Here is a 25111-nt window from a genome sequence, read left to right on the forward strand (position 1 = left end):
GGTTCCCAGGTCTCTCTGAGAGCAAATGCTGTGCTCCCTCCTCAGCCCCTGACTGCTCCCCTGGTGCTGGAGATGCAGGGGTTGGGGGCCCCAAACCCAGCCACTGGCCGACACTAGTAAACAGTCGCTGTGGGGATGGCCAGAGTCCCTTGCTTGGTGAGTAGGGCCCAGAGCACATAGGAGGGGAAGTGTCTCCTTGCCAAGTACCCAATTCTTCTCCTAAGGGGCTATATTCTCGTACAGAGCACTCTGGTGCCAAAACACCCCCACCCCACCCCAATAGTGATGAGAAAAAGAGGGCGCTCTGGGAGAGATGCCCCTCCTATGAGCACCACCCCTGCAGTGGGTGCAACGAAGTGCCACCTGAATTTCCCTTTCCCCCTTCAGGACCCAAGGACAGGACTCATTCCCTCAGCTGCTGGAGTGTCAAGGTGGCCAGCTCTCTGCTGGGTCTCTCTCTGAGGATCACCTGCCACCAAAGGGAGGAAGCCCCCTTCCAGTGACTGGTCCCCACAAGGTATAAGGCCAGCCTCCTGCCCCGGAATGGGACAACCGTAAGGGGCATCCCAGCTCCACTGCTCCTGTAGGATCTGCTGAGACCTTCACACGCCGCCATCGCAGTTCAGATGGCCCTCTGCCCAGCCCTGCTTCCTTCACTCCCATCAGGGGTGGTTCTCCCCACTACGCTTCCTGAGACCTCTGTCTCAGGGTTGGCTTGCAGGCTCCCAACCTGCGACAGAGCCCACTGAGCCTGCCCCAGGCTGGGTCTGAGCTGCTTTCTCAGAGCGATGCCCTGGAGTTTCAAAGAAGCACAGCCTTCCTCGTCTTCCTTTGCAGCATCCTGAAAGACTGCAGAGCAGCAATACTCACCTACAGAATGTCCCCTCTCTACATAAAATGAAATGCAATGCTCATCACTTTCTGAGGGGAAACGTGGTCTCTCTCTGTGAAAAATGAGGAAGATAGGAGATTTCAAAAATATCTATAGTGCTAAACTATAGATGAGCATTGAAACACTTTTTTATAACAAATTCTAAAAGCATTGCCCTTTTTCAAATTGAGAGGCTTGTACTTTTTCAAAAAAGACTCAGATGAGAAAAGAATTTGACTTTTTCCTCTTAGGATTCTGGCACAGAGTGGATTTGGTAGATTTGCATAAAGTTGAAAGGTACCGTTAGTGGTTTTCTGGGATTCCCTGAAATGGATTTTTGTGGCAAGAGACCTAGAGAGAGCATTTTGCCTTTTTCGTTTCTTGGCACACTGCCATTTGGTTTTTGGTTCCTGGGTACAGGGCGGCATGTCTTCTCCCCTCACATCCCTCTCTTCCCAAGGGCTGACCTGCACCTCCCTGGCTCCATCTCTTTTCCTCTCCGCCTGTCTCTCTCTGCTCTTCTCCCCCTGCACTTCTCTCTCACCGTCCCTGCTGTGTCCTCCTCTGCTCTTCCCTGCTCTGCTTCAGCCACCACGATATGGGACAATGCAGGTTTTATAATGCAGAAAGCAATGCTTCTCATCTCTCATTCTAAAAGCCAATTACTGAATTTCTTATGTTTATTTTTAAGCCACTAACGTGGTGACCCTTTCTCCTGCACCCCTCAATTCCTGTAAAGACTGCTGAGGCCCCAGCTGTCGGTAGGGAAGGTTTCCACTGGCCTCGTTTCCCTCCAGCGACAGCCACAGAGCCCTCGAGGAGGGCAAGGAGGCTGATTTGCAGAGCCCGTAGCAAAACCAACCATATCAGTTCTGCTTTCTATTTATGGGACCAACCAGACACTCTTGAGTCTCGCCAACCTTTTGCGATCAGGATGCCACCTTGAAGCTGTGAAAGCAATAGAGAGCACGGAGCCGGATCTCATCCAAAGGCAGGTGTACTGAGGTTAGGAGAGGGCCGCTGGACTTGCACGGGCCAGAGCTGGAGTCCTGGTCCTACCACCTGTGAGTTGTGTGACTAGTAGATAGGCCGTTCTATGCCTCAGTTTCCCCTATAAAATAAGGGCCCACAGCATAAGGTTACTGTGAGGTTAAAACAAGTAAATCGGAGCCCAAGCCATCGTGATTGGCTTCTCCCCAGACCCAGCCATGTTGAGCAGGAGAACCCCAAAATCGAGTCAAGGTCAGAACTAGCTGGAGAGCTTTGTGAAATGCTGGTTGTTCCTGCAAAGACACCTGAGAAGGGCAGTCACATCATCCTGTGGCCACTGCACAGGAGCCGAGCTGGAGACAGGAGCAAGGCCCCTCCTTCCTCCGCAGGATGGCCCACTTCCCGTGGCCTGAGGGGCCGCCCACACCCTCTGCTTCTCCACGTGCCCCCCACCACCCCATTCCTTTGGCAGCTGCTCTCACCAGCCCTTTCCCTGCTGGTTCCTCCCTCTGGCCACCAAAGGGGGCTGCCTCCAGCCCTCCCACAGCCGCTGTCCACACACAGTCACACCCACTCACATGGACATGCACGTGGATACACACACAGCGGGGAGCCTGCTGTGTCTCCCTCCCCCGCCCCGCGCTCCCCTCCCTCCGCTCTGCATACATCCTGTGATTCATTTGTCTGCTCAGTATTAATGAAACATCCGTCTCCTGGCAAACAGCTCCTCGCTGATGAGATGGCTCAGACCCTCTTCCAGGGTTTAATCGGAAATAAACAGAATGCTCACCCTTCCTAATTTGAGGGGAAACAAGTGACTCTGTTTGATCTGGTCCTTGCCAGCATCTGTCTCCCTCGCCTTCACCCCAGAACCCTGGCTCCTCCTCCCTAGAGGGCCCCCTGCCCATCCTATCTCCCTCGTGGTGGTGCCCTTGACCTCTGACCACCACCTCGTCACTGTGGCGCTAACCGTGACATCTAGGGAGGCTGAGACTGGAGCACAGAACAAAGGGGTGACAGAACAAGAGATTGGAACAAGCTCTTCCACATGCAATATGCTGCTTCTGCTTCCTTGTGGAGCTACTTATTGAACAGACAGTAACAATACGGAAAGCTAACAGGTACTGAGTTCCTGCTCTGGTGCTGAGCTCTGAGACAAGAACTCGTATCAGCTCCCAGTCAGCATGACAGCCCCATGAAACAGATGCTGCAGGTCTGTGACATAGAGATTACCCAGCACAAGGAATTAAGTAATTGGCCCACAGTCACACAACCAGGAGCCAGGAACCGAGCTAGGCACTGAGCTTCCCTTCTTGTCCCCTGCACAGTGGGAGCTCCGCGGAAGCCGTGGGCCTCCCCAGCGTCCTGAACCTTTGCTGGTCACTAGAGTCAGGCTGCCCGTCCCAGAGAGGCCTCTGAGCTCAGCTGGTCCAGAGTCCCCTGGTCGGGGGCAGCCCCACAGCTGAGACGCAGCCTCCAGCTCTTTCCTCTTGACCTTCTGCCCCCGACCTGTGTGCTGCTGTGCCACAGAATACACGGGATGACAGTTCCTTAAAAAAACCCCACTTGCATCCTGCCCCAAAGCTTCTTTATGTAAATCTACCTAATGGGGGTAGAGAGGGTCTGAAGAGGGAAGAAAGACACCCATATCAATTAAATTACATATATGTAATTAACACATATGTAGGATTGCCAGATAAAATACAGGATGCCCGGGGAAATTTGAATTTCAGATAAACATCCTTTTACTAAAAATTACTTGTTGTTTATCTGAAATTCTAATATAACTGGGAGTCCTGTACTTTTATTCATTAAAGCTGGCAACCCTGCACACATCCCAACTCTGCTGCTTACTAGCAGTGTTACCCTGGGCAAGTAACTTACCCTCTTTGTGCCTCAATTTCCTCATCTTTAAAACATGCAGAGTAACTGTATCTACCTCATATGGGGCTGTTGTGAGGATTAAATGATTGTTTTTAGAGGCCTGGAAGAGTTCTGGAAGTACTGTAAGCCCTATAGCAATGTTACCTATTATTTGTATTATTATTATTATTGTTTTCTTATTGCTACGTCCAAGGTCGTACACTCAGTGGTGGGAAAATGCAAAGAGGCTTGAGGACTCCTGCTCTGGAACTGTCAGCCGCCTGAAGCAGGCCCACAAATCTGAGCCACGCTGACTGTGTGAGTGCCGGTGTAAAAGGTCCAAGCCTGGTGTGAGGTGACAGGGCCAGGTCTGCTTCTGGCTCAGGGGGGTGGGGCAAGGCACCAGGCAACAGTATTGATTAAGCACTCACTATGGGCCAGACAGTGAACCAAGTACTGAGATAGAAGACATGGCAAGGACCAGCCCTCAAGAGCTCATGGCTAGTGGGGCGGCCAACAGCATTGAGCCCCATGAGCTCGTGGAGGTGGCCCTTGCTCTTAGGGCAGTGCAGAGGCTGGACGAGGGAGGGACGGGGCTGAGACTGAGAGAGAGCTTTTTTTTCCCCCTGCTTTATCTCTTCAAACCCTCCCTGTACACAGTTGTATATCTTAGCTGCTGGTCCTTCTAGTTGTAGGATGTGGGACGCTGCCTCAACGTGGCCTGATGAGCGGTGCCATGTCCGCACCCAGGATCCGAACCCTGGGCCGCCGCAGCGGAGCACGCGAACTTAACCACTCCACCATGGAGCCAGCCCCGAGAGAGAGCTTTTGAAGGAGGTGACAGTCTTAAAGAATGAGCAAGAAATTAACAAGGTGAAGGTAGCCTTTCAGCTGACTAAAGAGAGGATGGGATTCCAGCCGATTAAGATGCCGGAAAAGAACATTCCTGGCAGAGGGAACCCCACAAGCCAAAGCACATGGTCCTCAAGGGCAGGCTATCCTTGCAGAATGGTGAACGGACCAGTCCAACTAAGCCTGGGAGAAAGAACCAGAGAGAGAAGGCCTAACTGTAGAGAACCTGGAACACCCTCCAGGCTGAGGAATTTGTTTTTAACCTGGAGGAACGGGGAGCCAATGAACATTGTGAGTAGCAGAGACTGAGCTTGCAGGAGAGTCTTCTGGCCATAGCGGAGGTAGGGAGGACTGGAGTGGAGAGAGAGTCGATGCTGTGGGCCCAGTTCTGCGATGACTGCAGGAGCCCAGAGCTTTGGGCAGTCACACGGGAGCAATGCAGACAGTAGTTACTGAGTGCATCAGTTAGCTCCTGCTGCATAATAAACCACCCCAAATGTAATGATCGTGTGAGTGGTTTGACTGATCTCAGCCAAGACGGCTCACCTCTCCACATGGGGAGCTGGGCCCACACATGCCTGTGCAGCCTACGAGCCTACGAGCCTCTCTCTCATGGGGACAACATGTGGGGGGACTGGAGAGTGGAGAAGCCAAGCCAGGAGGGCAGCACAGGATCACCCCTGGGGAACATCAGGGTCTCCACCCGGTGCCTGGTGAGGCCAGGGCAGCAGAAAAGAAGAGAGTCCTGTATTCTCCCAAGGAGAGAGAACACCAGGCCTCTGAGCTCCGGCACTCTGCCATCATCTCTCAGGGAATGAGCTCAGTCTGCTTGGAGAACCAGTAACATACCACATCATACAACACTGGACCATTCATAAGGTGTTCTCCCACACTGCATCTCACTTGATCCTGGTGGCTACGCAGCAAATCTGGTTTTACTATATTCCCTATTTTACAAATGAGGAAACTGAGGCAAGAGAGGCTAAGGACCTGGCCCGTGGCCACCGGCTAGAAAATACAGGACCCAGGATTTGAATCCAAGCTGCCTGACCTTCAAGTTAGCCAAGCAAAGGGAACCGGACAATTGGGGAAGAGAGGCTTATTCCAGGAATGGCAGGTGATTCTTGTCCACAAGAAGAATTTGAGTTAAAAAGTGATGAAAAGTGAGACTCAGGAGGTCGGCAGGAGCGAAGAATTTCAGACATTTTATCAAGATCGCAGTAGGGGACCTTTGAAAGATCTGAAACAAAGGAACCCTCGATGTTCAGCAAACAGGGAGTGAATGAATGATTGAGTGGATGGATGAACGACCAGACTTTGTAAAGCTCACCCCGGGACAGGGTGGAGGATGGGGAGTGGGTGTTAGGTTTACAATCCAAAGAAGAAATGGTGAGGGCCTGTGCCAGGAAAACTGTTGGGAATGGAAAGGGAGAGACAAATTTGAAAGATATTTCAGAGAATTAACCAGGCTGGTTAGCAACAGGAGATGAGGAAGAGTGGAGTCCAGACGTGCAGATTTCTGGCTTCAGTGATCGAAGCCCCAAAATATGGAGTATGCGTGTTTGGGGTTTACCAGCACAGATGTTGATTGAGTCCCCAGGAAAGCCAGGAGCTTCTCCGGGGACAGTGTGTGGAATGACGTGTGCCAGGCAAGAGCAAACCCCAGGGAGGACCAACAGGTAAGGGTGGGAAGAAGACAGAAAATAACAGCCAGATGACGGGAGAAACCAGAAGAGGATCCTGGAGGCCACCTTAGGATCTATCTAGTCTCATTTTCTTCTTAGTACTTAACACGCAACATCGTATTATATATTTATTCACGTATAGTCTGTCTCTCCCACTAGAATAAGAACTCCACTGGGGCAGGAGCTTTGTATCCACAGTTCTCAGAACAGGGCTTGGCGCACAGTGGGCCCCGGCGCATTAATTCATCTTCTGAGTGAGCGCGGAGCTAGCGCTGAGAAGCAGGTCCGCAAAAACCGGCGCATCCCCAGTCCCATCTTTACATTCTGCAGTTCTGCACTTTGGCCAGTGGGTGGCGCAGCCATGTGCGTGAGGCTGCGGGTTACACGTTGCCCAGAACCTGAAAACAGGGCAGTTCACAAAAGCGAGCAGTGAGTGGATCTAAGCATAAACATCATTTGTCCACCTGCTTAGCAGACATCTGTCAAACACCAACCGCGAGCCAGGTCCATGCTTCCTCGAGCGCTCTGAAATCAGGTTGGGGTGAGGGGGTGCGAGGTCTGAACGCCCCTGGCACAGATGGAGCCTGCCCCTTTATGGGACAAAGGATCAGGATGAGGGCGGAGGGTTGGTGTAAAGGGCCCTGCAGGACTGTTGCAGCTTCAGGGCAGGTCCGTAAGCTCTCTAACTCCAGCGGAACGTATTCTGGGGTCAAACAAACCTGGATTTAAATTCCAGCTCTCCCACTTCCCTGCTGTGTTAGCTTAGCCAATATTGGCCCTTTCTGAGCCTCAATTTCCTAATCTGTCAAATGGAGATCCTAATAGTACCTGCTTCGAAGGATACTGAGAATAAAACAAGAGGCCCTTGGCACAGTGCCTTTCACAAAGCAGGAATATTATTCTTAAATAATTAAGAAAAATTAAATATTCTTAAAAATCGAACATAACCAATATTCGTATAGCTCTTTACAAAGCTATCTCAGCATTTGTTATATCATTAAGATAATTCTCATAATAACCCTGCAGATTTCTTTATTACCCACTTCCACGATAAGAGGACTATGGTTGTCAGATTATATAACTTGCCCACAATCCTACAGCTCGTAAAGTAATGGACTCAAGCCAGGTTTGGCTGAGCAAACAATCTGTGTTGTCCCCAGCGTGGCAGGAGCTATGCCAGGTGGTGAGGCTCACGGGTGGATAAGGTTGCAGTCTAGGGGAGGGCCAGCACATGTAGACCATTCCCAGAGGATGGGTTAGATATTGAGACAGACGGATGCCCGGACGGCTATGGGACCATAGACAAAAGTTACTTGGCCCAACTGGGAGATTCCAGAAAGGCCTCATAGACTGGCAGCCCCTTAGCTAAGTCTTGAAGGCTGAGTAAGAGTGAGCCAGGAAAAGAAGGGGAAAGAGAACTCCACATTCCAGGCTAAAGAAATCCCATATGCAAAGGAATCTGTCATGAAACAAGAGCACTAACTTCAAACCCCGCGTCCAGTGAGCAGTACGTGCCTTCTCCAACCTAACTCAGAAGTCACCGAGGGAGCCAGCGAAGGGCCCCTCTGTGTGCTCTCCTTGTCCAATGAGCCTTTCCCTCAAAGCACTCATTAGTTTGTAATTATTCCTTGGGGCTCTCTAGAGCAGTGCTCCTCAAACACTGATGTACATACAAATTATCTGGGGTCTTTCTTCAGTGCCGATTCTGGTTCCGGCGGTCCTGAGGCAGAGCACCAGTGGCTGCGTTTCTAACAAGCTCCCAGGTGATGTGGCTGCTGCAGGTGCATCCCGGGCACACGCTCTGAGTAACAGAGGTCTCCCATCAGCTTCAAGAGGGCAGGCCGTGTCTGGCTTTACTCAGCCGTGATATGCACAGACTGGGACATGGAAGTGGCTGAGCGGGAGAAACGGAAGGAGGAATGTCGGAGGGAAGAATGGAATGCAGCTGTGCAGGACTGCCCCGGGGACACTGGACGAAGGAGGATTCCAGGTGTGAGGGCTGCTGATTAGGATGAGCCCAGAGGCCCCTGGGTGTCCTCCCTCTGCTCCAGTCAGCTCTCCCACCATGAACACAGCCCTCTCTCTGGCCCTGCCTGAGTCCTGGGGCCGCAGCAGAACACTGATGCCTAAAAGCAAAGAAACACAATGCCGGCAACAGACATCCACCCCCTGGCTCAGCCAGGTGTCTCTGAGCTGTCCCCATGCTCAGCCCGCAGCCTTCTCCCCAGCCTGTGATCCAGCCAATCAGACTGGGGTCCCTCCTCCACCAAGAGGACGGGTGTCCCCGAGAAGGCAGCTGAGAGCTACCCCAACAGCCGCCACAACCCCCCCAGCCCAGGCACCCCCTCTCCAGAGCCAGCAGGAAGCAGCCCATCCCCAGTGTCACACCATGAAGAGTTTCTGCACAGTTGTCCCAGCAAGCAAGGAGACTTCTCCCCTTTGCCCACCCCCGCAAGGCTCACTCATCCGCCACCCCCAATTCTACGCACCCCCCCACACACAGTATAAAGAGTGCTGATCTCCGCAGCAGATGCCCATGACAGAGCCCTCACCCAGGGGGTCTTTCATTTATCCAGTCAACAAATACTGACTGAGCACCTGCTGTATGCAGGTGCTGATCTAGACACGGCCATACTGCAGGGCCAAGACACGTCATTCTTGTTGTCAGGGACCCTCTTTCTAGTAAGGGGAGACAGACAATAAATGAACTCAGTGATGAAGAAAACCAAGTGAGGGGCTGTAGTGGAGAGGAATTGAAGGGTTGTTATATAGGGTAGCCAGGCCTTACTGAGGATGTGACATTTAAGCGGTGCCTCATTGACAGGAAGAAGCCAGCAAGGCAAGGAGGCAGAAAAGACTTTCCAAAAGAGAGAAGGGTGAGGTTCAGGGCCCGGTGCCAGGAATGAGCTTGGCTTATTGGCACACAGAAAGGCCGCGGGCAGCACAGGCAGGGAGGCGGGACCGGAGGAACTCAGGTCCCCGAGGCAGACCCCTCCCGAGCCCAAGGTGCAGGTGCTTGTGGGGAATGGAGAGGAGTTCAAAAGACATTCCAGGTAGAATGCGGAGCCCCTGGAGGGTTTGAAGCAGAGGAGCGGCAGGATCAGATTCAAGTTGTTAAACAGACCACTCGCCAGCTTTGTGGAGAATGCACTGTGCGTGAGTTGAACACAGTCCCGCCCTCCAAAGAGCTCAGCATCTGCGCAGGGCTCCGTCATGTGCTGGGAGCAGGCAGATGGCCCAGCTGACCTCTGCACCTCTCTGGTGCCTCTGGCCCTGGGCAGTATAACCTTCCGTGTCAGTGCTGCTGAGCTGTGTCAGCCAACGCGCCCTGGTCAGCCATCGTTGGAGACCCACCAGCTGGCTGATGGAGTGTCTGAGGAATCCCGGAAGCACAGCCAGGGCCCACTTGGGTGACCAGGTGGACTTTGGAGGAAGCCCCCACAGTGTTGCCCGTGGCCTGGCACCAAAAGGATTTTCCCAGCCTGTCCAGGCGAGCGTGGCCAACGGCAAACCAAGACCAAGGAGTCAAGTGAGCCTGACGCTGTAAATCACTGGGCACAGAAGCAGCAAGCAAGTCAACCAGCAACTCTGGAATGGGGCGGAAACCCTCTGACCCAGCTCCACTCTGCCCTCTGTCCAGCTGATGTCCCGTGCGAAATAAAGTCAGATGATCACCCCCAGCATATACTCTAGTCCAGAAGGCCAAGGCCTACTGATCTGGGAAGCACTTCTCAGAGACAGCCACGGAGCTGGGTGGTGGTTCCATATAGCGTTTAGCTGCAGAATCCCTGGTTTCCATAAACTGGTGTAAAGAACCTTACTACATAAATAGGTGGAAGCTTTACCTCCCTGGTGGAGCCAGGATGCGCTTCCCAAACCCACTCCTATCCTCCCTCACTGGTAGCTTTGGGCAGCCACTTGTCTTCTCTGGCCTCAGTTTCCTTCTCTCTCAGTGCAGGACTGGACTGTGTCTCCCTGCCCCACCTCTCCACACGAGCCCCTAGCGCTTGGCCGCAGGGCTCAGAGAAAGTCCTCAGGGGCCCCCCCAACACAGGGAGAGAGACGGGTGCCCCACATCACCCTCCCAGATGTGGGACAGTCTGTAGGGCTGGTGATGGGGAGGGGCAGAGCAAGGAGGCAGGCCCCCAGCCGCCTGCCTGAGTCCTGGATGACAGGAGAGTAGACTGCACATGGCCGCCACCCCTGCGATGGAGGATAATTCGTGCCGTCTGTCCCTTTCATGAGCAGAACCCCAGGTTCCCACTCATGCCAGCCCCTGTCTGAGGCTGGCTGTGGCCTCCTGGGGCCGGCGCCCAGCTCTGGGGACCCGCTCTGTCTGGGAGCCTCTCAGGTCTTCCCAGGCTTCAGTCACTCAACAGTTAATGCATTTTTCCTGAATGACAACAAGCACAACAAGCAAAACAGTCAACTATTTTTATCTCCGGATTAATCACAAAAGGCTCACGCTTCCACCTTCCCTGTGATTAAAAATTAGGAGACCAAGCTCTATGTTGGTTGAGGATAATAACCAATCCTGTGAGGGGGATGGATGAATAATGCATCTCCAGGCTCCGGTGCTCCAGACTCTCTCCCCTCCCGGCTGCCCCAGCCCAGGGCCGGTCTGAATGTGGAGGTAATGAGTTGCCCCCCTTCCATTGGAACTACAGCTGCCAAGGGCGACTGCTGATTTCTATTCAGCCCACTGGCCCCCAAACATCCTTCCTCCTCACCCACCCCCTCCCCACACACCCCGGCCCGTCCGCACCCTGCTACCCCATCTGGTGCGCACCGAGGCGGAGGCCAATCAATAATGCATAGCTACATGAATAACCGGCACCATAACCACTTATTTGGGAAGATGTAATCAGGACCCATTCTGAGGGTGGATGTCTGTGTGTGTGCATGTGTGTGCGCCTGGGCACACGCAGCACAGTCCCACAGCCCTCCCCTCATCTGCGCTCCCTCTAATCCAATATTCCAAAACACAGCCCTGGAGAGGCGGGAAGGAAGGGCCTGGCCTGCACTGTGTGTGGTTTTGGGAGAGGCCTCCTCTGTCTCCACTGCGAGCACAGCACGTCACGCCACGGAGCCAAGGCCTAGAGACGGTTCTCAAACTTGGTCATACACTGGAACCCTCTGGGGAGCTTTACAAACTCCCGGTGCTCAGGGTCCACCTGCAGAGGCTGGGACAGAGCTGGGCAGGGTGTGGCCAGCCAACAGGATTTTTAGAACCTCCCCAAGAAGGTGGTAGTAGGCAGCCAAGGGTGAGAACCGCTGTTTCAGACCCAACAAATGTCAGTGCCAGAGAAACTTTCCAGACCCCCCTGCTGCACTTTCACATTTTACGTCTGAGGAAATAAACCAGGAGAAGGGACTGCCTTCGCAGGTTGCCCTCTGATTGAGGCACGGTCCACAATCCGGCACCACTTGGCTCATCACTGGGGAGGCCATGGAGACAAGGATTTGCTGTTGTCAGTGGCGCTGAGCAGATCCCAACTCTAGCAGCCCAGTGGACTGCAGAGCAGAACCCTGCCTGGTCTTTTTGCTCCATCCTCTCACCTTTCGGCGCTGTATCAGACAACGCTCCGCTATTCATAGGGTTTTCATGGTCAAGTTTTTCAAAAGTGGGTGGACAGGCCCTTTTTCCTAATGGGACAAGCATGGCCAGGCATTTATTCTATTCCTGAAGCTTCAAACGGTTCTTTCCAACACTCCTGCTCTGGGCAAGCTCAGCCGGAGCACCTTCACCCTGGGCACCTGGTGGAGAAAAAGCGACAGGATGAAGAAGGAGGAAGCGCCGGCCTCAGCCCTGCCTGCCTAGCAAGTGGCCTGGCCCACTGCACGCAGACAAAATTCCCCTCATCAGCAACTGTCAGCCCACCCCCATTTATGGAAAGCCCTCATTAGCCTCCCTTTTGCTCTCCGGCCACACCCACACCAAGGAGGCCTCTGGCACTAATGAGGGGGTAAGGGGTGGGTGGGGTGGGGACTGTCTCTATCGTCCAGCCCACACCCACCATCTGCCTGAGCCCAGGCCCCCTGGCAGGCAGGGCAGGGTTGGATGAGGCCAACTCCCTCCCTGGGCCAGGAGCGGGCAGAGTCCTGGAGCTGGTGAGAGCATCTTGGAAGGCTGAGGGTTTGTTTTTCCTCAGAAAGTAGAAACGGAGGTTGGCACTCACTGGACGGGAGTTCTGAACTAGGCCTCCTGGAGCCCGGGAGCGGGGGCAGAGCCACCAGCTGGAGGTGCACTGCTTTGGGTCCTTACCTGGCCCCAGAGCCTCCTGGAGTTTCCTGAGACGCCAGGGTACACCAGGAGAGTGGCAGCAGGGGGCGACCCTGGGCTGTGCAGCTCCTAGGGCGGGACTAGCCTGGAGCTGTCCAGAGCTGCTGCATCTGTCTTCCCCCAGCCCACGACCACAGGAGCTTGCACAGGGCCTGGGTGCCAGGATGGACCTTCTCTGGCAATGAGGCAAAGAAGGCCCTTTGCGCCAGGACCCCAACTTGTCACTCAATTACCCCTTCCTCCATTGACTGAGCAAACATGTGGCTCAGCCCTCCCCAGACCTCCAGAACTGACTGACCCAGCCCCTCCCTGGGCGGGGTAAGACTACGGATTCCTCAGGTGGTCTCCGGGGAGCCCTGCCCCATCTCTGGTTTGTCCAAGAAGGAGAGGCAGGGAACAGCAAAGGCCTGAGACCCTCGATGTCCACAAGCACGAACATCAGAATACACTCTGTGACCTTAGGCCTGCCACTTAACTTCTCTGGGCCTCTTCTCCAAACGACGGTCATCTGCCACTGTCATTGCCCATCTTGCTTCCCATGGTCATCATGGGGGTCAAAGGGGTGACTCCATTGGAGATGCAAATGTTTATGGAGCTTCCGTCAGGCACCAGGCTCTCCACTGGGTGCTGTGGGAGTCAGGCTCCCCACGGGGGACATCCCTCTCCTCCTGGCTCTCCCCACCTCTCAGCAAGAGCCCGGAGTCTCAGACCAGCTATGTGAATGTAGTGGAAGTGTGAGAACCAGGACGGGAGACACTCTCGCTGGCTCTGGGAGGAGGGGCTGGGGCGCTCTGGAGGAAGGAAGTGCTAAGGAGATGAAGGGTTCACAGCCCCCTGAAACCTTGTCCCAGCCTTGAAAAGTTGCCTGCCACCTGTCCCCTGAGAGGGAAGGGGCTGACCTGTGGCTCCATGCGTCAGAGGACCTGGCTTCCAGTCCTGGCTCTGCCACTCATTTGCTGTGTGACCTTGAGCAAGTCACTTAATCCGGCTGAGCCTTAGTTTCCAGGTCTGTGCAATTAGGATAATGATACTGTTTACCTCACAAGATCGTTGTGAGGATTAAAGTAGACAACACATGTGACTGTGCTTTGTTTAAAAGTAAATATATAAAGTTAAAAAGAAAGGAATATGGCTGTTATTTCCGAGCGAGCTCTGCTTCCTGATCTGTGAAACGAGGCTAATGATGCCCGCCCTGTCCCCTCACAGGCTCGTTGTGAGCAGCAGATGAGAGGGCGACATGAACATCCTCTGCAAATAAACACGCAGCGCATATGTCAGGGATTATTGCTGATGTTGCTATTGTTATAATACAAGGGGATTACACATTTTATTAAAGTATGATAATTATTGTTTGTCATTGGCTCCATAAAATCCGCCCAGCCCAGCCTGCCAGCCCCGCGGGAGGGGAGGCGCCCTCACTGACCTCTCGACTCTTCTCCCCGCAGTGCCGCCCGACGACCCCGTCATCCTGGGGGGGCCTGTGATCAGCCTGCGGGCGGGAGACCCCCTCAACCTCACCTGCCACGCAGACAACGCCAAGCCTGCGGCCTCCATCATCTGGCTGCGGAAGGGAGAGGTCATCAACGGGGCCACCTACTCCAAGGTGAGGCCTGGGGGCGGCCTGGGGAGGGGCTGGCTCTCTCTAGGGCATGTCTCTCTGTCGCTTTGCTTCTCACTCTGTCTCTCTGTCTCTGTCTGTCTTTTTCTCTCTCTGTCACTTCCTCTCTCGTGCTACGGCTCCGTTTATCTGACCTTTTCTGTCTCTCACTGTAACTGTCTCCCTCTCTCTCTTTCCTGGGGTCATTGCTGGGCTTGGTGGGGACCCTAGGAGCAGAGGAGGAGATACAGGGGCAGAAGTGGCCTGGGGTTGCCAGATAAAACACAGGATGCCCAGTTAAATTGGAATTTCAGATTAACAACAAGTAACTTTTTAGTATATATAAGTAGGCCCAAATATTGCGTGGGGTATACTTATGGGTCATACGTATACTAAAATATTATTCATTGTTTATCTGAAATTCAAATTTAACTGACTGTCCTGCATTTTTATCTGCTAAGTCTGGCCACCTTTCCAGGGCTGTCAGGTAAGGCTGTTTAGGTTCTTCCTGCCCATGGTGCCTGGCTCAGGGGACAGGGAGGGAAATCCAGCCCGTTATCCTTCACCGAGCCCTGCGCCCTGCTGTGCCTACCCGTAGGGGCACTTTTCTCTAATCCACACAAACTACCACGAGCTGGAAGTGCCTGGACTGGCCCCTGCATTAGTCGTGTTTCTTCTTTTCTATATTTTATGGTGCTTTGACATCCTGAGGCCTTGCAGAAAAGGAGGGACTTCCCCCTCCCAGGGTTTGCTAATTCCTGGAGACAGCAAACACCATGCTGAGAACACACTTGATATGTGAACCAAACAAGCCTAGGTCCATACCCTCACTACCCTCTTGCATCAGGCTCCTGTAGTCCCAGACACTAACCTCTGCCCTAAATCACCCAAGGCCAGGTACTGGATAACCAGAGGTCTCCCCCATAGCCCAGAGCCTGCCAAAATGATTCAAACTATCCAATCTAAGCCTGTTCAGCTGCTTACCCTGCCTTCATTCATTCTTTCCCACAAAACCACGATAAAGGCTCTCACCCACACTTTCCCTCCCTCCCTCTGCCTCCTGACTGACCCTGGTGCATCCCTCTCTGGCCCCATGTGGCCCCCACCTCTTCAGAACTGTGTATAACAAACTCCTTTCAGTGGCGGTCATCTCCTGCTCTGTTGGCCTCACCATACCTGAATAAAAACAAAATCCCAGACACATTTTAAAACAGCCCCCACCAAACTCCACTCAAGGAGACTGAAGAGACTCCCAAACAGGGTGTATGTGCCACAGAGCATTTAAAGATGAATGGGACCTCGGAGGATAGCCCGTCCAGCTCCTTTGATCTGCAGACAGAAAACCAAGGCCTGACAAACGAAGTGACTGCCCTTCTCAGCTGACCAGCAGGCAGGAGCTGCGGCCTCATGACGCCCAGGCCCTGGCCCTTCCTCTGCTCCTCTCAGGATGGCCTCAGACAGACAGGCAGCTGCTCAGAAGCTGTATCAGGGCCGAGGGCAGGCCAGCACCCCAGGCTCTGGCGCTGGAGGTCCAGACCTCCAGAACCCCGGCTGTCCTCTCCCAGTGGCTCTCCTTGGCCTCGGAGAGTGGGGAGCTACATGGCCTGCTCCCCACATCCACCCCACCACCGGCTTTTCTTTCTGGGTCCTGGAAAGACAAGCAAGGCTTTCACCATCAGTGGAGGATATGAGGCAGGACTGTCCCTTCTCAGAAGGTGTGCGCTTCCTGTCCAAAGCTGACCACCTGCCAAGGAGTCAGCCCCAGGGCTGCCAATCAAGGCCTGGATCCCTGACCCCACACAGAGCCTGGTACCAGAACCCAGGACAAATACTATCTCTCAGGGGTAAGTCTACCCAGAAAGAAGCTGCCAATTGAGAGAGAAATCCCTCAGTCATGGCCTGGGCTGGACCCACCCTGTTGTGTTACGAAATACAAAAATATGACCCACTAAATGTATCATCCCAACAAGGATGAAAAGACAGAAAAGGGTATTTCTCCCAGGCTGGGCATCTGTCCAGTTCCTCCCTGAACCAGGGCCAGCCTGGCCCCTGCCAAGGCTTATTTCCCACAGAAGAAATGCCCCCCTCTCAGGTTAGAGAGAGCTCGGAGTCAGCCTGCTGGACCTGTCCAGGGGCCACCTTGCCCCCAGCGTGCTGTCCTCATCCACATGGGGAAGGCGCCACAGAGAGCCTGGCACGCTGCTGTCAAAGCCCAGAGCAGGGCAGCCATGTTCCACCCTCGGCCCCCACCCGGTCCACCCCTGCCGCCTGTGAGGGAATGCGGCGCCTGGCAGCGGGTCTTGCCTCTAGTCCCTACTCTGTGGAACCTCAGGAAGGTCATTCCCTGGGCCTCAGTTTCCTCGTCTGTAAAACAAAGGGGCTGGATTACACAGTCTGTCTTAGTCTGCCGGGGCTGCCATAACCAAATACGACAGACAGGGGCTTAAACAGCAGACACTTATTTCTCACAGTCCTGGAGGCTACAAGTCCAAGATCAAGGTGTCAGCAGGGTTGGTGTCTGGTGCCACCTCTCTTCCTGACTTGCAGACAGCCACATTCTCGCTGTCTCCTCCCTGTGTGCAGAGAGAAAGACTGTGACCTCTGGTGACTCTTCCTCTTCTTATAAGGACACCAGTCCCATTGGATTAGGGCCCCACCCTTATGACCTCATTTAACCTTAATTACCTCTTTAAAGGCCCCATCTCCAAATACATCACATTGGGGGTCAGGGCTTCACCATACGAATTCCGTGGGAACACAATTCAGTCCACAACAACTGCCTGCCAGCCCCGACAAGCTGCAAACCTGTGACTTGGAGGACTTGGAGAAGGGCGGGTGGTCTGGCAGTGCTCCTCCGAGCCTGCCCTCTGCTGTCCTTCTGTCCCCAGGACTGCGAGGACCATTAACAGAGGCTCTGCTGGTGTCCTGAAGGCAGAGTAGCCCCACACAGGCTGTGCATGGGGAGGGGCCGGGCCATGAACCGCTGACAGAGAGAGAGGGACAGAGAGCCAGAGGGAGAGAGCACACAGGTGCACACACAGTCCAGCGGAGTTTGAGGTCCGGAAAAGACCCTGCAGGGCAGCCCTCAGTCTTTGTCACATGGTACGTGGTTAAGCCTGTGGGTCCAGGAGCTGGGCAGCTTCAATTAGAATCCAGCCTCTGCTGCCTTCTAGCTCTGTGATGGCAGGCAAGCTACCTAACCTTGTGCCTGAGTGTCACCGTCTGTACCACGGGAGCAGCAACAGCACCTGCCTCAGAGGATGATTGTGAGGCCTGACCGAGAAGAGTGCCTGGCAGAGTGAGCTCGCAATAAGCACAGCTGTTAGGGCCACTGCACGTCCCTCACTCAGTCCTCACGGGCCCCAGCGTCAACCTTGCCATCCACGTGTCCTAGATGAGAATGTCGTGTCACAGCAGAGCAGGCCCCGTGGCTCTAGAGACCTGTGTTCAAACGTGAGCTCCATCACATATTATGGAACTTAACCTCTGCCTCAGTTTCCCCAGCTGCAAAACAGGTTGATAATAACCATGGGCACCTGTTAGGATGCTCTGAGACTGAAAAGGAAGTATACGTTGAGACCACTGTGTGTGGAGGGGAGTCAGGCCTTCATAAATGTTAGCTGCTATTCTTGGGTCCCTCCTCCCAGAGCCCTGCCTCACCCACCCCAGGGCTCCCTCCCCAGAGGTCACACAGCAGCCCTGGCTTTGTAGCTTTGTAGAACATTCTTTCTGCTGTTCCACTGTGTGGCCAGCAGGGGAAGGAGGAGCTGGTAGGACTGAGGACAGCCAGGCCCTTTCCCTGGAGGAGAACCAGGAAGAGCAGGCACCTCTGGCCAATCAGCCAGCACAGGCTGGTGGTGCCTCTCCTTGAACACAGTCACCAGAGCGCCTGGAGCCAGCGTGCTTGCTGAGTGCCTGGAGCACCCAGCGGGTGTCTGGCTGCAGAAACCTGGGAGCCAGTGACAAGTCCTCTCCCCAAGTCCTCTGTTCCTGGACACCAGCCTCAGGCCATCTTCTCTGGGTCTGGCACCAGCATGGAGGCCACAGGAGATTCACTTGGAAAGCCAGCAAATACACAAACCAGGAGAGGCAGGACAGGTTGTGAAGAGGAAGGAAGAGAGGATGGGCTGAGCCCAGAGAGAAGTCTTTCCTGGGAGTGAGCCCCCTGCTCCATCTGCTACTTCCCAGCAGCTGCCAGGTGGGGGTGAGGCCTGGACCCTGGTGTGGGGCGTAGACAGGAGGTTGCTTGGTCGTGGAATGCACAGTCATGTACATATCTACCTTGAAGCCCCTGCCCCTCCAGCCTCACCTCTCTGCTTCCTCCATCTTCAAGCTGCTGCCTGCCCAAGGGGACGCCCACCCACCACCAGGACCAACGGCCTCATTAGGGCCCATGCTAAGAGGAGCTCTGAACAACACCCCTCGGGGCCCTCACTGGGGCCCAGCCCCCTCCATGGGCCCCTCCACTGTGGACTCGCTCCCCACCAGTCACCCCAGCACCTCCCCATCCCAGCTGTCTATCTTAGGGGCCTAAGGCTCTATTCAGTGTGGTAGCCGCCACTCATTCTGGCCTCCTTTGTGAAGGGCATCCCCTCTGGCCCCAGGGCACAAGACTGGTGGTTCCAGAACCGCACAGTGCAGTTCTCCACCTTCTCTTATATCCCTTATGCAACTCACGTGACAACAGGCCTTAATGGATTCCCCAGGCAGCTATAAAAAGGGGAAGCAGAGAGACGATAAAAAAAAAAGGACACAGCAGGTGGGGGAGGTGAGTGGTGGGGGGGAGAGAGAAGAGGCCTTGTTGCCAGGCAATCAGTCCTCTCCAAAGGCCTTTCCAAACTGTTTGCATATCAATAAACTTCCCATATTTAGCACCAGGGTTGGGGCACCCACCCACTGCATTCCCTCTGAACCTCCAACCTCCCTCCCCTGTGGTCCCTGGCACAGGCATCACCAGGGCTCCCACCTCTTGGGGCTCAGCCTGGCTCTCTACTGCTCAACTGGGGCCCTGGGGGCTTTGGAAAGAGCGGAGCAGCCACTGCTGCCCACACTGGACAATGGAACAGAGTGCATTACGTCCACGGCCAGCCCAGCCTCGCAGGCCACTGCCCATTGAATGCCAAGTACCTGCTCTCCCTTGGTGGGCAGGAGCTGGGTGCACAGACAGGAAGCAGCACAGGGACAGGCAGGGTTTAGAGAAGAGCCCCAGGCCTCACTCAGCCCCTGGGACAGTTGGGAAAGCTCCCTGGAAGCCGTTAGTGGACGGAAGCCCGTGGACATGTACACAGGTGGAGGAAGGCTCCTGCTCGGGCACACACTCCTGTGCACGTAAGGCATATGCACCCTGCCCCTGGTCACGTCTGCACAAACCAGTAGGCTGGGTCCTAGTGGACCCACAGGAGCTGCCATCAGGGTCACATGGGGTGGCCTAGGCAACTTGGAGGCTGAGATCTGGCAGCACACTAGTGCCCTGGTGGACCAAACTGGAGGGAGGGCTGCCCCAGGCCCAGAAGGTGGTGGCCCCAGAAAGGAGTGACTCGCCATTAATAATCCACTTACCCTCCTGAGCTGATTTGCATGCTAATGGAGGTTTCTGAAGCCGGAGGTGGGGGAGCTGGGGCCCCCAGTGTGTCCCCAGAGCTAAGTTCAGTGAAGGGAAGACAGAGAGGAGGAGCTGGGAGGGGAAGGGAAGTGGGGCTGTGACGGGAATCAGCAAATGATAGAGTGTTCCACCTGGCCAGTACCTTCAAGGCCGCAAAGTCCAAAGGTTTCATTTGCATATGAGGAAAAGGGAGATTTATAAGAGAGGAATGAAGGAGAAGAAAAGACAAAGAAGAAAAATAAGGAAGAAGGAAGTGACAGGGTAAGCAAGGAATGAGGAAGGGAGAAAAACTAGGTGAGACGGCAGGCCAAGCGCTGGCAAGCAGACAGGCCCCCCTCAGCCAAGGCCAGCTCTTTCCCCTTCGGGCTCGCCTCCCTCCCCAGGAGCATCCTAGCCCCGCACCTGCCACCCCAGCTGGGGCCCCTCGGGCTGGGGCCAAGGGAGGTGCTCAGGGCCTCCTCCGGGAGCTGCGCTAGGCTCCTGCCTTCCCCACGCTCCCCTTGCTTAATGAACACGTCTCCCTTTTCTCTAATTAGGTGGAACAAACAACTTGAACCAGAATTTTTATTTCCCAGAAAAGCTCACGCCCGGACACAGTAAATATGTCATTAATCATCATTCGAGGCGGAGGAGCACCCTGGGTGCGGGGGCAGGGAAGCAGTCAGCAGGCCTAATTAGGAGCTCAGCTCTGCCTCCCTTCCCCAGGCACCCAGGCAGCCCTCAGGCCCCACTGCCCAGAGCTGAGCAGCTGGGGGGTTCCTGGAAGAGTCAAGCTTGTGTAAATGTCCCTTGTTAGCACCATGGAAAAGTAAAGAAAAGGAGATGGCGAAGAACAATACCGACCTCCCGCTCCCTCCACCCTACCCTGAGGTCTCATTTTCGTTCAGGAAATTGTTCTTATTATCCCTTGGCTATTTATAGACACATGAGTTCTGCAGAAGAGCCCTGACCCCCACGCCTGTTACTGCGGTGCAGCCGCAGCTCCTTCTACTCCACCTTGGCTTGGGGGACATCCCCCCCGCACCCCTGTTGGCTGGCCTCCAGTTCAACGCCCTGGCCCTGAGGCTGATCTGAAGCTCCTTACCCCACTGGCTGCTGAGATTGACCACATCACTCTCCCCCAGCCCCTCTCCAAGGACCCCTCTGTCCAGGGCTGAGGCCACCACCCCACAACCCAGGAAAGAACAGGCTATGAAGCCTCAAGCCGCGGGAGGCGGCGTAGGCCCCAGCAGTTCGAGAACATAGAAGAGAAGCCATGCTGGCCTCTGCGTGCTCTTGGATCTCTCTGACATCTCGAAGTCTGGCCTCGTCTAAAGAAGTTTGTGCTGCTCTAGACAGAGACTCAGGTCCTGCTCTCCCAGGGCTGGGGGCCACAAGCTTTGCCCCACCTTAAGAAGGACCACACTGGACTGTGGGCCCAGAGAGCAGGTTCTAGCAGCCTCCACGTTGCTGCCAACCAGCTCAGTGACCTGGGAGGCTGCTTAACTGAGCCAACTGCTCCCACCTCTAAGCGGGGATCATGCTGACTGATGTGGGATAGGCGAGCCGAAGAGTTGAAAGAAAGATCTCTTGAACTCTCAAGGTCTGGCAGTAGTGCTCTTTTATTTAGAGAATAGTGTGGAATAGCATGGGGACAGGACCCATGGGCAGTAAAGAGCTGCTGCAAACATGGGTTGAGAGTAGGGCTAAATTTAAGGCATAGGTATGTGAGTTATCTCTTTACAAGACAAAGGAAAGAATATGTAAAAAAAGATGTTAAAATGGTATCAGTGCAGGTGGGGTCTGGTTATTGGGTGGTCCTGTAACTTTTAGATAAGAATCAAACTGGATTAGGTAAATGGCAGAAGCCACCACCTTAAATATTATCTTCAGCTAAAGACAAAGGAGGATGTTGTTGGGGGGCGGGGGGTTCAGTTACATGAGGTTACCAGACAGTAAACAACTTAAGTCCTTGCCTTCCCCATTAAGAGTTTCCAGAGATAAGGCCATCCCTCCTTCCTCCTGGTGCGGAGAGGAAGATACCCCCCACAGATGGAGACTTCCTTCACAAATGCAAATGTCTCTCATCAAAGGGTAAGCAAATTCCACTCCTCAGAGCCTCCTTCTCATCTGCAATTTTTAAAAGTAACCAGCCTAAAATAATCCCCATCACTGACCACTCTCCAGCTCTCAGGGAGCTGTGCTGGGAGGGTCATGGGCTCCAGCTGATGTGGGCTTTGTGAGTCAAGGGGTCGAAAGAAAGATTTCTTGGACTCTCAAGGTCTGGTAGTAGTGCTCCTTTATTCAGAGAATAGCATGGAGTAGCATGGAGACAGGACCCATGGGCAGTAAGAGTTGCAGTGGGTTGAGGGTAGGGCTAAATTTATAAGGCATAGATATGTGAGTTGTTTCTTTACAAGACAAAGGAAAGATCATGAAAAAAGTCATTAAAATGGTATCACTGTAGGCAGGGTCTGGTTTTTGGGTGGTCCTATAACTTTGGATAGAAATCAGGTCAGATCAGGTCAGGACGTCAGTCCTCTGCTTCCCGGAGGATATAGATCAGCATGTAGAGCAGGGCGCCTTGGGCTTCTCTCCCTAGGGCAGCCTTGATCGTTATCACGGCCACCACGCTCAAGCACAAACCCCAGCCCTGCCCAGCAAGTTCCTGACTCACTCTGAACTCAGTTTTCTCTCATGCTAAATAGAGATAATGCACCCTTCCTTCCAGGGCCTGGCGAGAACGAGACGATACCGTTGTTATTTTAAGGGAGGTTGGAGGAAGTGGAGTCTGTTCATCTATTCCCTGTCTCGGGAAAATAAGATTGCACCCTGCCCCCCTCCCTAGAGGGTGTCAAGTCCCTTCTAGGGGTGGCGATCCAGAAGCGGCCCTCCTGCCCAGCACCCCTCCCCAGCAGCACCTACCTCAGTGGGTCTCCAGTGAGCTTGGGATACAGGCTCCAAACTAGTGGAAAGGTAGCCAGAGTGGGGTGCAGCAGAGAGAAGGGGGAGCAGCAGTGACGGGAGAATAGCCACCATGAGCCATGACCTCATGGTCCCAGGAAATAAAGGAACGGAAGACAGGAGACCAAGGGCTTCAGGATCGCATTAGTTTCCTAGGGCTGCCCTAACCGAGTACCACAACGGGTACTTAAAACAACCGAAGCTTATGGGCTCCCAGTTCTGAGGCCAGAAGTGTGAAGTCAAGGTGCCGGCATGGCCCTGCTCCCTCCAAAGGCCCTGGGGAATCCCTCCGTTCCTCTCCCAGCTCCTGGAGGCTCCTGGCGTTCCTTGGCTTGTGGCGGCATCACTCCAATCTCTGCCTCCTCCTCCATATGGCTCCTCCTCTGTCTCTCTGGTCCTCTCCTCTTCTGATGAGGACACCAGTCATTGGATTTAGGTTCCACTCTAAATCCAGGATGGTCTTGTCTCAAGATGCTTAGCTAATTACTAATTGCTTAAATAATCTGCGAAGACCCTCTTCTCAAATAAGGTCACATTCTGAGGTTCTGGGTGGACATGAATTTGGGGGGACACTGTTCAACCCACTGCAGGACCCTCTTACTTACTTTACCCCCAACTTGCAGTGTGAGTTTGGTCAAGCCCCAAAGCCTCTCTTGATCACCCCTGTCTTCTCAGCTGTCAGATGAAAATAATGGCACCTGTCCTGCTTATGACTTGTTCAGGGCTCTAATGAGATCAGGAAGTGAAACACTTCGAAAAGCTGCGGAGGTTTATATAGATAAATAACACATTCAGCGTACATTGATTCTGCCCGCATACCCCTCCCACCCCTCCTGCCCTTACCCCCAGGCCCCACAGTGCGCCCCCTGCCACAGACTGCGTCACTGCCTCAGGTCCCACGGCAGCACCTGTGGCTCCCATCTTAGTGCTTCCTGGAGACTAGAGACTCCCCCGGACCAGAGGCAGATAGATGCTCACTCATTTCTACATAGGACCTGCAGCCTGGTTTCTGTTGGGCGCAGCCTCGTTTCTTTTATGCTTTGGGGTTTGCAAGCCCAGGCTGATTTCTGTGCATGATGGAAAACTTTCTAGTCCCTTTTACCTTCCCCAGCCCAGCCCTCAGCCAGGCCAGGGAGCAAGGGTAACTCCCAGCTCTGTGCAGAGACCAGTGCCCCTAGGTGTCCTGAACTGACCTGCCTCCATCCACAGGGCTCCCTCCTCCTCTCTGAGGCTGGGGCATGTCCTCCCCTACCTGCTCAGACCATCCCAGCCGAGTGACGTGGGGCCCTCTCTCCCTGCCCCCCAGACCCTGCTTCGCGATGGCAAGCGGGAGAGCATCGTGAGTACCCTCTTCATCTCCCCCGGCGATGTGGAGAACGGGCAGAGTATCGTGTGCCGAGCCACCAACAAAGCCATTCCTGGAGGGAAGGAGACCTCGGTCACCATCGACATCCAGCGTGAGTACTGATCGGCCTGGACCTGGGGGGGACCACGTGGCCCCTGGCCCAGAGCACAGGTTGAGGGAAGGGGCCAGGCCTGGACAACCAGCTCACCAGAACCACACCCCAGCATCTTCAGGCTCCCTCCCCATGGGATGCGAGATGGCTCAGCTAGCTCCGTGGACTGGCCAGGTTTGTGTTTATGGGCACCCAAAGGATCAGCTTGTGCTTCTTATTGTCACATGAAGTAAAAACATCACAGATGAGGGGCCGGCCCTGTGGCTGAGTAGTTAAAGTCCCACACGCTCCACTTTGATGGCCCAGGTTCGTGGGTTCAGATCCTGGGTGCAGACCTGCTCCACTCATCAGCCGTGCTGTGGAGGCATCCCACATACAAAGTAGAGGAAGATTGGCACAGACGTTAGCTCAGGACTAATCTTCCTCAAGCGAAGAAAAAGAAAAAAGAGGAAGATTGGCAACAGATGTTAGCTCAGGGCAAATCTTCCTCACCAAAAAAAAAAATCACAGATGAGGGTCCTGTGCAAACAGCATGTTCAAGTCATATTTCTACACCTATATGAGGTAGAACCTCCACATCAATAAACATCATGGTCAGCCCCTGGCCCTGCTGGCCTAGCCAGGTGACCACATACCTGCCTTGGAGGGGAAGCTGGAGCAGAGATGCTGGGAGCTGAAGGATACCTGGGGCCTCCAGAGTGGGGAGACAGCACATGCCTGCTAGCGGGTATAAAGAGGCCCCTCTATGGAAGGTCAGTCAAGGAGAGAAGAAGAAGAAGAAGAAGAGCAATTATTCAGTCAGCCCATACTTTCCATGTATTATCTCACTTAATCTTCACAGCCATTCGGAGTCGGTATGACTGTGGTCCCTATCTGGGGAAACCGAGGCACTCAAAGGTTAATTAGCTTGCCCAAGGCCACGTAAGTTTCAGATGTAGGCAGCCCAGCTTCCCACACTGGTAATCCAT

At 54.2% G+C, this 25111-nt stretch overlaps 1 protein-coding gene across 3 annotated transcripts in view; it reads left to right on the forward strand.

Annotated features, from left to right (window-relative positions):
- The window catches only part of KIRREL3 (kirre like nephrin family adhesion molecule 3), a 532785-nt gene that overhangs the window by 473804 nt on the left and 33870 nt on the right, over positions 1-25111 (forward strand). For all 3 annotated transcript variants that reach the window (XM_014845407.3, XM_070489941.1, XM_070489942.1), the window contains 2 exons: positions 13990-14147; positions 23993-24143. In XM_014845407.3, coding sequence (XP_014700893.1) covers positions 13990-14147; positions 23993-24143 — 309 coding nt within the window. The remainder of the gene's footprint in view (positions 1-13989; positions 14148-23992; positions 24144-25111) is intronic.

The sequence above is a fragment of the Equus asinus genome, chromosome 20 (genome assembly GCF_041296235.1).
Source record: "Equus asinus isolate D_3611 breed Donkey chromosome 20, EquAss-T2T_v2, whole genome shotgun sequence".
NCBI lineage: Eukaryota > Metazoa > Chordata > Mammalia > Perissodactyla > Equidae > Equus > Equus asinus.